Source organism: Chlorocebus sabaeus, chromosome 10 (genome assembly GCF_047675955.1).
Source record: "Chlorocebus sabaeus isolate Y175 chromosome 10, mChlSab1.0.hap1, whole genome shotgun sequence".
NCBI lineage: Eukaryota > Metazoa > Chordata > Mammalia > Primates > Cercopithecidae > Chlorocebus > Chlorocebus sabaeus.
The window spans coordinates 35,777,031-35,791,810 of NC_132913.1; the positions used below are offsets into that span (position 1 = coordinate 35,777,031).

Here is a 14,780-nt window from a genome sequence, read left to right on the forward strand (position 1 = left end):
CCATCTGGACTGCCAGTCTCGATTTTGCATATTCTAAATATTATTAGAATGGCTAATGTCATTATGTATTGCTTTAGCTGCCCATGCTTTCTCAACAGATAAAAAGTAAATAAGCACAATGAGCAGTTACCGAGCACCTTTGGTCAACAAAGGGAAAATAATGTACATTTTTTAAATCAAAATTTAAAATAGTATTAATATATAGAACTATTTTTAATTGCATAGAATCACAGCTTTTATTTACAGATTCAAATTTCCAGATGTCCTTCCTCCCTCTCCCGTCCTGATTTACTCCATTCCTTCCCTCCCTCCCCCACAAAAGAGTTGAGACTGTTAACAGAATTCTTTTTTTCTCTTTCACATCAGATGCAACTCCAGTAGTACCTTCTCGGGCAGCAACTCCAAGATCAGTAAGAAATAAGTCTCATGAAGGAATTACAAATTCTGTAATGCCTGAATGTAAGAATCCTTTCAAGTTAATGATTGGATCATCAAATGCCGTGGGAAGGCTATATGTACAAGAACTGCCTGGAAGCCAACAACAAGAACTCCACCCTGTCTACCCCCGACAGAGATTGGGCAGCAGTGAACATGGACAGAAATCTCCATTCCGTGGCAGCCATGGAGGCCTGCCTAGCCCAGCGTCATCAGGTTCCCAGATATATGGAGATGGTTCAATCTCTCCAAGGACTGACCCACTTGGAAGTCCTGATGTTTTCACAAGAAATAATCCTGGTTTTCATGGAGCTCCCAATTCTAGTCCTATTCACCTGAATAGGACTCCTCTTTCTCCACCTTCAGTAATGCTACATGGTTCTCCTGTACAGTCATCCTGTGCAATGGCTGGAAGGACTAATATACCTCTTTCCCCAACCTTGACTACAAAGAGTCCAGTAATGAAAAAACCAATGTGTAATTTTTCAACTAATATGGAAATACCACGAGCAATGTTCCACCACAAACCACCCCAAGGCCCACCTCCCCCTCCTCCACCTTCTTGTGCTCTTCAGAAAAAGCCATTAACATCTGAGAAAGATCCACTTGGCATTCTTGACCCTATTCCTAGTAAACCAGTGAATCAGAACCCCGTTATCATTAATCCAACCAGTTTCCATTCAAATGTCCACTCTCAGGTACCTATGATGAATGTAAGCATGCCTCCTGCTGTTGTTCCTTTGCCAAGTAATCTCCCATTGCCAACTGTAAAACCTGGCCACATGAATCATGGGAGTCATGTACAAAGAGTTCAGCATTCAGCTTCAACCTCCCTGTCCCCTTCTCCAGTGACATCCCCAGTGCACATGATGGGGACTGGAATTGGAAGGATTGAGGCATCGCCCCAAAGATCACGCTCATCTTCCACATCATCAGATCATGGAAATTTCATGATGCCACCTATAGGACCCCAGGCCACTTGTAGTGGTATTAAGGTTCCACCCAGGTCACCAAGGTCAACAATAGGGTCCCCAAGGCCATCAATGCCATCAAGCCCTTCTACCAAGTCCGATGGACATCATCAGTACAAGGATATCCCTAACCCATTAATTGCTGGAATAAGTAATGTACTAAATACCCCAAGCAGTGCAGCTTTTCCTACTGCATCTGCCGGAAGTGGTTCTGTAAAGAGTCAGCCTGGTTTGCTGGGAATGCCTTTAAATCAGATCTTGAACCAGCACAATGCTGCCTCCTTTCCAGCAAGTAGTTTACTCTCAGCAGCAGCCAAAGCACAGCTAGCAAATCAAAACAAACTTGCTGGTAACAACAGTAGCAGCAGTAGCAATTCTGGAGCTGTTGCCGGCAGTGGCAACACTGAAGGACATAGCACTTTAAACACCATGTTCCCTCCTACTGCCAACATGCTTCTCCCAACAGGTGAAGGGCAAAGTGGTCGAGCAGCACTAAGAGATAAGCTGATGTCTCAGCAAAAAGACTCACTGCGGAAAAGGAAACAACCACCTACGACAGTGTTGAGTTTGCTCAGACAGTCTCAAATGGATAGTTCTGCAGTTCCTAAACCTGGACCTGACTTGCTAAGGAAGCAGGGTCAGAGTTCATTTCCCATCAGTTCAATGTCTCAGTTACTACAGTCTATGAGTTGTCAAAGCTCTCACTTGAGTAGCAATAGTACCCCGGGTTGTGGGGCCTCAAATACTGCTTTGCCTTGCTCTGCTAACCAGCTGCATTTTACAGATCCCAGTATGAACTCTAGTGTTCTTCAGAATTCACTGACACAGAACATACCTTTAAGAGGGGAAGCCGTGCACTGCCACAATGCAAACACTAACTTTGTTCACAGTAACAGTCCAGTCCCCAACCACCATCTTGCAGGTTTAATAAATCAGATTCAGGCTAGCGGGAACTGTGGGATGCTCAGTCAGTCGGGCATGGCTTTAGGAAATTCCTTACATCCCAATCCACCTCAGTCAAGAATTTCAACGTCCTCCACTCCAGTGATACCAAACAGCATTGTTAGCAGCTATAATCAAACAAGTTCTGAAGCAGGTATGGTTTTATTAGAAAAAAGTACCCAAAGGTACTAAACTTTTCTACTTTTTTAAAAATTTGTACCAAAATATTTATTATGATAAGAAATGATCCTTTCCCCATTGTGAAATTCTCTTCATTTCTTTAGTATTTATAATGTTATTTACAGAATGCTAGGGATTTGTCTATTTGAAAGAGTAACAGCTAAGAGGATTCCATGTGTTTCCATTATTTGTTGTCAATCTGTGTCATTTTGAATATTGTTCGACTTTCACTTGGTTGTATAACCAGTGGACTCCAAAATGCAAAATAAGCCATACAAGGCAGGGTTTCCTGGTTCGTGAGACATGTCCTTGGTCTATGCCAATATAAAAGCCGTCTCCCTAGCTTTCGTTTGTATTCAGGTAAATGAAGTTTATCTTGGAAAATCCAAAAAGGCAAAAATAAATGGATTTTTTTTCTTGCTGCTGAACAGAAGTAGGTGAATGGATAGGAAAAGGTAACTAGAAGTTGTACGAAGTAGAAAGCTGTCTTCTAATGTGTTTTCTTATCCTAGTTTGCTATCCTTTATTATTATTTGTTTGAGAAAACTCAAAAATGGATATTGGCTACTCCGTTCAAAAAAAAAAAAAGCTAATTTAAGTTTTCTAATAAAAAAAAGGCTTGAAAACCTGATTTCCAGAATTTTTAATCTTGAAATTGCTTTTTGATCTTCTTGTAGAACTAAACCATTTTTACCATTGACATTAAGGTTTTGAACCCAAATCTATTGTATCTCTTCATCCACTATTAATTAAGGAAACAAATTTATTTAAAAGCAGGCACATTAGAAAAAGACCTGTGTTTTGTGCAATAGGGTCCTCAGAAATTGTTATAAAAGTTGTACAGAAGCACCTAAGAGGTGCTTAGGCATCAGAAAATTTGACTATGAAAACATTAGAAAAAATATTTAAAATTCAACACTAATGATTGTCAGAAATGACAAGGAGGAAATAAAAAATGATTGTAAAGACATTATTATTCACCATGAAAACAGTGTGCTATAAAAACCAGATTGCTACTGGAAATGAGAAAACTGCTGAGTTTTTAAATAATAAGCTAGTGTGTAGTTATAATACCATCATGCTGGAAAAGCATTCTAACCCACATGTCTTTGTTGCTGATAGTAAAAGCATTTTTCTTCCTGGTGTTGCCACTTACACCTGCCATCCTTCACATCTTGTGTTATGTGTTATGTTTTGATGTCACTATTTAATGAAGAACTATTCAATGACCTCTTATGTTAAATATATATATTTTATATATATATGGTTTAGAAGATATTTGAAATTATTAGTGCCTTCTTGATATTCTTAGTATAAAGAATCTCATGAAACTTTATTTTTTATGTGTCTAACAGTATACTTATCTCATGGGGGCTTCCAACTTTTCACTAACTCATCATATTTCTTTTTAGATAACTCGACACAAATGAAAATTTTATTTTATGTATTTAGCAGAAAAGTTATACAGAGTTCATAACTATTTAAAATACACCATATTTATTGAGCATACCTTAAATAATTTTGATGAGACATTTTTAGTCTCATTGTATTATACAATTTTGATACCCCTTACCTCAGTTTACTTCATTTCAGGTCTAAGTTCATGTGCAAAGTATATGTATTTCATTGATGTATTTCAATTCATCTATAATGGAAAAGACCAACATTTATTTATATTCTTGTTTCTTTTGATGGTCAAGTTTAGACTTATTTAATACTGTTTTGGTCATTTTTGTTTGTTTGTTTCATTGTAAAACATCTGACCTGTACTGTTACTGCTGGGGGTGTCAAAGCATATAGGTTAAAAATTTATTAGTGTCAGAAAAATGTTAGCATATAAATAGCTAAAAAAGATAAGGATACATGTCTAGTAATGATATGGATATGACCAACTAGTGTAAGCTAACAGGAAGTATGTGCTTAATAAATATCTAAGTATGAATTTTTTAAGTGTTAAACCTAATAAAATTAAGTACTAATTAACATTCATAGGTCTGATGTGCAGCTGGTTATGAAAACGGATTGATTTACTAATGAATGTAATTCTTTTGATGAGCTAAATATTGAAGCAGTCTCTGATGCCATGTTTCTTTTTGCCATGTAGTGAACTGTGTCAACTGAATGTACCATCACTGTAATTGCCTAGCCTAAATATCTATTTACACTGACATTTATTCATTCATCAAATAACCATTAAGCCTTAAAGGTAGGCATTCAGAATGAGACAGTAAATGATAGTCACAGCTATCCCTGTAGGAGTATTACTGAGTATTCCTGTGATACCAGAAAGACATTAGAAGAAAACCACATTTTATTCTTAAAATGTTGCTATAGCTATCTATCATCAAGGACCTATTATGTACCAGGTGATTTCCCTGTATTATTTCTAATCTGTGCGGTTTTCTAAAGTATAAAGTATTATTGTTCAATTTTACAGATCAGGAGGCTGAGGCTCAAAAAAAGTAACTGTTCTGTATCAAAACCTCAGGATTTGAACTGAGGTTCATCTGATTCTAAAATCCATTTTCCTCCCAGCTGCATAAATTCTTCATCTGAAACATTTAGTGCTCAAAAATATTGCGTTCCCTTTCAAAATCTTTTAAAATGTTCAATAGATAATGAATTAAATCACCTTAATGCATGTTAAAAGCCACATTTGTTAACTATTGATATACTTCAGATGAAAGTCAGTTATTTTTGCCAATATTATAGCAAGTAATGACTAGAATTTTTATGTCAGTGCAGAAGAAGAAATACCCAAAATGTCAAGAAAACTGCCCCTTATTAGTAAATCACATTTAGTGACTTTTCTTTTAATGAATTATCACCTCACTCAAATTAGAATGGGTTTCCTAGTAGGTGACGTGTCAGTAGGCCTTTAAAAGAGATGCAGATGCTAATCATGTCATCCCAAGCATGGTAGCACAGTGAGGATGAAAGAAACCAGCAGGTAACATGGTCCAGCTGTACTCTGTGGTTACAGAGCTTAGACACAACTCAGGTGACCTCCTGCTAAATCCAGTGCCTTTTTCCACTCTCCTAAGTAAAAGTTCAAAAATATTACATTAAGACATTAACAAGATAATAACTTGCTCTGAAAAATGCTTAGTTCCATTGGTAATCTATTTTTAAATCTTCTTTTAAAGAGAGTTTTCCTATGCAAAACAATCCAAATATTGATTTTTAGGCCTATATGTGAATTCTATGGAGCACATTTAAAACATACAACTAAAGTATGGGAATTGAAGGCAAAGATAGTAACAAAATCCGATAAAAGATATTAAATACTTGGAAGAATTTCTAAAACTTATGAATATACAAGGCTTTATTAATTCTACTTTGTGTTTTCAAGTTGCCTCTCCACTAAAGCTTCAAAATACTTTGCATTTTAAAGTTTACAGATTTCCACTGGCTTTTTAAATATCAAATTACAGATAAAGTTTAATATTTCCATGTAACAGATTTAGAAACTGATCAGTAGGATACTTGGTGACATTCCTCAAGTTGTAAAGCAAATCTCTGTTGGATCTGGCATCCAAACCCCAAAGTTCCCAATTCTCAGTCCAAACACTCAAACTGCCAAATGCAGGTATGTTCTGGAAATCCGTCAGTAGCATACATTTAAAGCAACTTACCATTTTTAAAGAGAGACGAATTTCAGCATGTGAGTGGCTATAGTACATGTCCTATAATATTACAGCTTAAGGAAAACTCCAAAATCAAGTACCCTTGCCTAGCAAACTTCAAAATGCCCAGGCCTCTTTAGTCCTCTGACTACTGCACACGTACTTAACAGATAACAAAAACACATGCCAGTAACCCAAGCCCCTGCAGAGGACTTAGCCCTGTTAGTATCCACACGGTGACCCATCCTTTCCTTTGCCCTGCAGTTTAATCTAAAAAGATTTAGATTATTCTGCCAACATACTTATTAGCAGCCCTGCCTTCTTCCAGTATGATAAAGTCATTAAGTCATTCAACACAACATAACTTTTTTCATCTTAAAATGACTTTTATGTTCTCTTATTTTTTCCTAATTAAAAAAAAAAGTAATCTGCTCTTTTAAACACATGAAAATTTAATTCTCTGAGGGGACACACTATGGGTTTGTGCCAGAAGAGAAAATAATTCAAACATTTATTTGCCTTAACTCTTAAAGATATGCATGACAAGAATATAAATAAGCCTACAAATAAATAAGTGTTCTTGAGTATTTATATACTTATATTTTTTTAACTGCAAAAGTAAGTTTTCTTTCAGCACAAAATACATTTGATTGAAACTCAGGACAGCCATTAATATGGTAGGTATAAGACAATGAAATAGTGAGACCACGAAAGAACTCTTTGGGTAAAAGACTACAAAGTAATGAGTTTGGTTTTTATGTCCTGTTTGTTCATTTGTTCTTGGAACATAGCAGTGAAGAAAATAAAGGGAGTTGTCATCCTGTTTTTTCTAGATGAAGCTACAGGGGCAGAAAGATTAAGGGATAAATTGCTCAAAGGTGGATTATACTATAAAGTATCCTTCTCAGGAGATGAGAGGTTTGTATAGAAATAATTCAGTGTTCCATAGATTAATGTAGACTGAAGAAAGAGGAAGAGCCTCCTTGATGGCTGTGACTGAATAAACATGAGTTGCTAGTGAACGTATTTTCACTCAAATTTTTAAATGCTTAGATTTTATCCCCCATCTGATGCACAAGTTTATAGGTTAAAAATTGTCCTCTGCACTTGTTTTTTAACCAAACAACAGAACTATACTAAATTCTGGATTGTGTGATAAAAATCCATGTCTATTATTTTAGTAAATTTTTGTAAAATGAGCCATTTATTCTTTGCTGTAAGATATTCTTAATATAGTCAATGCCTTGTTGTTTGAAAAGGTCTCCTAATATCAGGGTTACCCCACTTATTTTTTTTACATATTCCAGGTTTAACGTTTCCTTGTATTAAAAAAAAGGAGTTAAAATATGTTCAGCTGTAGACGTTGAGTCTATGTAATCAAAGGTGATGACAGAACTCAGAGTGGTGATGTTTGCTGATTCAGTGATCTGTTTTGTACCTTTCAAGAAATAAATTGTCCCAGTGTGCAAATTGGGAGAATTTTATTCCATTACAATACACTGAGCTCACTTATAAACCCACTAGAAATCCTTCAGTTCTCTAGAAGATGCCTAAGCTATTATTACTAAAATCAAGTGGTCCAAAAAACATTTACACAGTTGCAAAACATACCCAGATTCTACGGAGTAATGTTAATTCTGCAATGTTTGAGTCAAAAAAATAATGCTAAAAAATACTCCTGTGGTGTCATCAAAATGGATTTAGTTTTTTCATGCATGTAGTACTAAATAATACAAATCATAAAATTCTTACCTTCTAGGAACTTCTATCAAACAACATTAATGCCAGCCAAGCCAAGAGTAAAGTAAAAATTATTTCTAAGCCTTATACTACTTGCAAATTCGAAGTAACAACTCACCTTTTTACAGATTAAAAGTGGAACTAGACAACAGAAGTCTGAAGGAGTTGCTGAGGTATTCCTGGGGTTGGAGCTAGTCCAGGGAAGTCCGGAGTATCTATCCAAGACCCATGGGCACAGGTATAAGAGTGAGAATTCATCACAGACATACTAGAGCAGGACTCCAGTGCTGCATAACTCCACAGGGACCCCTTTCTCACTGTAGCCTGATAAATATGCTCCCTGGAGAACAACTCCATAGACCATCTCCTACAGAGTTGAGCAACTCAGAGGCCTGATCCTAAAGCAGTATTTTGCAACTTTTTAAAATTCTTCCCACAATAGGAAATTAACTTACATTACAGTCCATTAGACATACATTTATAATGTGTAACAAAAAGTTTCATGAAACAAATACTTATTACATGTAATAACTTCTTATGTTTTTTTATCCCATTCTATTTTATCTTATTCTATTTGGTATTTTTTAATAACAGCCATGACCCACCGAAATGATTTTAATGACTCACAAAACAGATTATTACCTAGCACTCACGTATATAAGCTAACAGAAAGAGCTTCCACAAAATACCAACCTAGCCATGCAATGTTCTTTACATTTTCTTTTCTATTTCATTGATCAAAAATATACTAGTTGGGGCATACTAAATTGATTTTGAAGCCCACTAATAGATTTCAATACTGTTTTAGAATATCCATGAGGTAATTCAGCAAATATTTGTTGAGCACCTAGGATGTGCTAGGCACTGTTTTAGCACTGCAGGTAAAACAGGGTACAGTAAAAGGATACAAAGCTAAGCATATTCATAATCTAGAAACTCAGCCTACTCTGCTCATTAAACAAAATGAGATAAGACTTCCAGTTGGAAGACTGATGAAGCGTTTTAACTATTAGGTACTGTAGTGCACATTAAAGAACAGAAATTCTACCAGCGAGGGACTTATACTCTTTCTCAACATTTGTTTTCCCACAAATATTGAGACATGTAAGAAAAGAGGCATTAAAAAAAAAAAAAAAAAACCTATGACTTGAGTAAACTGAAAAATCCTAAGCATTTTAAAGTTAATTACAACAGTTTTCAGAGTAATTATAGGTGTTAAGAAAGGGAACAATACATTATTACGGGGGGGGGGAACCTCTTTTTCTGACTCTGACTCCATCACCACCACAAGACTGAAAAGACTGATCCCCTTGATAGTCATAACTACACAGACACCATATTCCAAGACTCAAGCTGCATCCCTTCTACTGCTCTTTTCTCTTCCCCATCCTCTTGGCCCTGTTGAGTGTGGAGAGCATTTCCTCAGATACTGCCATAGCTCCCTTCCCCATCTTCTCTACCTTCTCTTAAGTCCTTTGGTTTGGGACCCCTTCCTCCCTCCCGTGACTAGAACAAAGTAGCCTCTAGTGCCTAAGATTTCCTTTCTGTTGCTGATAAAAGAATGTTAACAATGTACATCAGAATCCAGAGCACAAAGATAGAGATTTGATATGTTTTTGTAAATAGACATTACCATTCCCTCTTACTAAAGCTTGAGAAAATAAAGTCTCCTAGAAAAATGTAGTATTCTCATAAAAGTTATCTTTCAATTTATTATTGTTATCATTAAAAATCGGTCCTTTAAATATAGAGGAGAAAATTTCACTATTTCAATGGGATTGAAAAGTGAATTATATTTATTAGACTCACTAAGCCATGATATTTTCTCTTATCTCTACAAGCATTCATTTTTATTAAGGATTACCATTGTCCCTGTTTGCAATGCAAGTACACTTACCAAAGTAAATGATAAAGGTCAGATGGTGAAGGCATACACATTCTATACGACTTATTTCTTAGGTTCTTGAATTTTATGGATAAAAATCAGTGTTTGGGCATATTAATTTAGAAAAGGCTTCTTAGCATAAAGTAGCATTTGTTCAAAATTACAGCTAAACAAACCGGTATAATGAGGTTTTAAAAATACTTCATTGGTCTTCTTGATATGAGCTTTATATTCTCTGTTGTACACATACAAAGATATGTATAACAATATTATTAATATTTAAGAGACAGCCATATAAGAGTTTAGCACAATACAAACAATGACCAGGAAGAAGAGAAATGAATCAAAAGAGGTAGACATTAACTTTGTTTTGAAAAGTAGTTTTAAAAATAAGACAGATAAAACATGTCAAGGATTAAATTAATATTAGGAAAATATCCTTTAAAATTTACTCATACTATTTCTGTGTACACACACATATGCATATACATATATCATGAATTGTAAGTGTGTGCAGAATACTGTTTACATACAGAAATTTGTCTGGGCCAGGCTCAGTGGCTCACGCCTGTAATCCCAGCACTTTGGGAGGCTGAGGCAGGCAGATTACAAGGTCAGGAGTTTGAGACCAGCCTGGACAATATGGTGAAACCCTGTCTCTACTAAAAATACAAAAGTTAGCCAAGCCTGCCTCAGGAGGCTGAGGCAGGAGAATCACTTGAACCCGGGAGGTGGAGGCTGCAGGGAGCCAAGGTCGTGTCACTGCACTCCATCCTGGGCAACAGAGTGAGACTCCATCTCAAAAAGAAAAAAAAAAAAAAAGAAACCTGTCCTACTGGGCAAGCTACCACTGTCATTTCCTCACCAGACAGACTGTCTTAATCTCTGGGTGTCTAAGCATGAGATCTCACACCAAAGTAAGTTTGGGGGGCTTTCCAGTCTTCTCTCCTACTCTTGAAAAGCAACAGAGACAATGAGAAAAAGAAAGTATGCCAGTTCATGGTGCTGCTGGCCGGTGTGAAATAATCACTTTTTCCCAGTAAAGGACTACTCCAACTTACTAACTTGTTCCAGGATCCCAGCTGCCTTTTGGTTATTTAACTGGTAAACATGTAATGAATAATTTCCTTTTTAAAAATCTCGGCGACTATCCTTTTTATTCGATTAAGCACAAAATACCTTGACTGCAAAAACAAAACAAACAAAAAAAAAACCAGCTTTAACAAAACATTTTTCCTCATGGTTCAACAGACCATAGAGTTTTTGTGCAGAACTATGAAATACGTTCACCAGAGAGTGCCTATTCAAGATTAAGTGGTTCAGAAATAAGCAATTTCCAAATTTCCCTGCATCTATAAAATTTCATACAAATTCAGGGTCCTCTTTGAATGACTGTAAGCGTGAATGAGTAACTTTAAGAACTCAGAGTAATTTGGGATAGACCTCTCCCTCTGTGGGGTGATTTCAACTTCTTGAAATATCTGGAAGCCTTCTTAGGTAATTTGTCATCTTGCACCCATCTCCTTTCCAATGTCCCTTATCTCCTAGCATTGGACTAATACACTGGAGAGTTCATTTTCACTTTCTCCACAAATGGGTGGTATTCTTTCCTTTTGTCCACAAACACACCAACACATAGCATCAAACTACCTACTTCTAAAAGTTGAGTGCAAGTTTTATGATTTTACGATCTTTTTTAATACCAACAAATATTGTTTGAATGCTGATCACATGTCAAAGACTCTGTTAGGTCTTGGAAATACAGCGATAAATAAGAAATGATTTTTGTCTTTAATGGTTTGGAAAGATGATTTCAAATTTCTTCACTGTTTATCTCAGGCAGCAGGTTCAACCATGGGTAGGAGGAGCCAGAAGCATAGGGAAACCTCACAATATTTTCAGTCATATTTCTTTGTTTTGGGGAAACATAGGACTCTTCATTACCTTCCATCTACTTTATTATCACCTTGTCTTTGCTTGTTGTTTTAATCATCTTGCTTCTGCATAGAGGCCCTTTTTATTTTCATTTTCATCTCTCAAATTCCAGATCAAATGTTACACCACTTGACTAGTTTTCCCTGACGTGTTCAGTTTTACAGTGGTCTCCTTGTTATACACCTGTTACACCTCTTAGCATATTGCATTATAGTTATACTAGCAATATAAGAACAAAGCTTTACATTTTTCTAGTTCCTAATAAACTCTGAATAAATATATATTTGAGAGAAGAAAAAGACAGAGAGATTTCTGTGTTTATTTCTTTACCTAAACTCTTAATTCCTTCAGGAAAGAGCAAGGTTTGTTTGTTGTTGTTGTTTTTTGTTTTTTGTTTGTTTGTTTGTTTCTTTTTTCGTAGTTAGTTCTATTCTATTTTCCAGCAGAGTACACCTGTTTGTTGAATAGATTTCTTGAAAATTAAAGAAAAAATTTTAAAACTATACCTTTATCTTCATACTACATTTAAGCAGCTTGTGTGCTTCACCGCTTTCTTGATGGTAAGACAAAAATACACCCAGAGTATCTATACTTCGCTTCTTCTAATTCTTCAAGAATATTTAGATAGAGAGCTTTTATGTTATCCCAAAATGGCTACTTCTTTGAATCGTAAGTGTGGATACTTCTCTGTTGCAAAATAAAGATTAAAAATTATAATAATCTCTAAGGAAAGCCTTCATCTATAAAGCCTTGACATGTACACTCTAGAGCATTTTGAAAATGTGTTCTGCCTTTGGTTAGAGAAATTGTGATCTCTACATCTAAATATGTCATTATTATTTAGCAGAGAGGAAAAATTGCCACAGATATTGCCACAAGTAGTGATTACTAGTAAATAAGACTTTTTATTTAAACTCTTAAAAACATTTGTAAAGGTTTAATAAAAGTTTTTTAAAAATTTTAAAAGATGGTTTCCAAATGAAAATAATCCATCGTATCTATGGAAATAGCAACAAGATTTAAGAAGCAATTAAATGTTTAAGGTTTTGATAATTTTGTAACAAATCTGAATTAGTATTTAAAGAATTGTATACTACATACCTATTTCAGCATTTGGTATGTTTTCTTACCCTACTCTTGGTGAATGTGGTCATTATTTCATAAATATATATTTTCAAAGAGGGGTTTTTAAAATCTCATTATTTAAATAAAACACTGAAAACTAAAAAAAAAAAAAAGGTAGACCATGACAGCCAGGAAAAATGACAAATCCTTGCTATACGGATGTTTTGTAAAGTGTGTTGGATGTGCTGATTTGTACTTACTGCTGTTACCACAGCACCACTACTATGACTACTAATGTCAATAATAATGATAACTCCTTTTATTTTTATAGACTTTCACATATTTCAGAATTTTTGCTTCCCTTTTTTTGGTTCTCAAAATAATCATGCCAGTTATGAAATTTTTTCTACAGAAAAAGTTCAAAGTAGCAAAGTATCACATGTAGAAAGATATTTATCCCTGTATTATCTATAATGATGAAAAATCAAAATATGAATACCAGACTTTATCACATTGGTTCAATAAATATAGTAAATACATACACTACACAGTTAAAATATAAATACAAAGTCTATTTATCAGAAAGGAAAAATCCTTGTGTTATTCTATTAGGTGAAAAGAAAAAGAATATACAATTATATTCATATTACTGTTACAACTATGGAACATTTCTGTGTATTTGGATGAAGCCTCAATGGTAACATGATAAAATGTAAAGTTTTTTAGGATAGCATGGCATAACATCGCCCAAAATGTTGAGTTTATTTTAGATTTTCAGTGACACTGGTGTTGTTCATTATGCCATATATGTGTTTAGTATTTTTAAATAAAACTAAATGTGTACTCTTAAAATAATAAAATATTTGTCAAATGCATGTATTACATAAAACAATGCATTTACAATGGGGAAAGACCATTTACAAAAAAGTGATTATAGGTTCCTTTTCAATAGATGTGGTTTTCACCCTATCTACCTCACCCCTTGTGCATCTGGATCACCAGGGGTGATTTCAAAGAATACTACTGCCCAGGCTGTACCCCGAGAGATGAGTTTTCAACGGGTCTGGGCTAGGGCCCAGGTATTGGTTTGTTTTTGTTTTTCAAATTTCTCCAGATAATTCTGTTGTGCGGCTTGGGTTGAGCATCACAAAAACAGTTATAAATACGTGAAATTTCCTCTTTTCCGATATTAAATTCCCAGAATTTTCATCTCTAGTGTAAGACTTTTAAGAATAAGAATGCTATTTAAGACTGGTCTAATTTAAGAAATCATAAGTCCAAAGTGTCTTTATGCAATAAGAATGGTAAAAATTCTTAATTATTATTTTTATTCATTGTCAAAATTATGATAAATAGAGTATTGGTGAGAGAAATGAGCACTGTCTTCCACTGCTTATAGGAATGTAAACGAAGTGTGTATTGATCAACTTCACAGGAGGGTAGTTTGACAATATGTATTCAAAGCTTCTAAAATATGTAAACCCTTTTGTCCCTGAAATTTCACTTTTAAGAATTTATCCTTAGAAAATAATTAAGTGAACTGGCAAAGAAATATTAATAAGAATATTTGTCATAGTGTTGCTTACAATAGTAAAAGATTGGAAATAATTTAAAAACTTATGACTGGATTGATTAAAGTACAGTATATCGTACATGATACTAATAAAATGGTTCTGTAGCTATATATAAGTTAACATGGAATGATAATCACATTACATTGATAAAGCTACAAAATAACATTATAGCATGATTCCATTTTTTAAAAATATATGTAACATATATATGCATATATATATGCATACCTGCATATGTATAGATACGCAGGTAGAAAAAGCCCAGAAAGCTATAAAGTAAAATATTATCTTCATAGGTAGTTATCTTCATAGGTACTTTTTATTTTCTGCTTTATATTTTTATGTGCATTCTACTTTTGTGGGTTTCTTTTCACTAAAAGGAAGTAGTAGTTTTATAAATAAAGACAAATAACTTTTTTAATGAAAA

General features: G+C 34.7%; 1 protein-coding gene across 13 annotated transcripts in view; it reads left to right on the forward strand.

Annotated features, from left to right (window-relative positions):
* MBD5 (methyl-CpG binding domain protein 5) overlaps positions 1 to 14,780 on the forward strand; it is a 505,406-nt gene that overhangs the window by 457,761 nt on the left and 32,865 nt on the right. For all 13 annotated transcript variants that reach the window (XM_073019666.1, XM_073019664.1, XM_073019662.1 and 10 more), the window contains one exon: positions 367 to 2,502. In XM_073019666.1, coding sequence (XP_072875767.1) covers positions 367 to 2,502 — 2,136 coding nt within the window. The remainder of the gene's footprint in view (positions 1 to 366; positions 2,503 to 14,780) is intronic.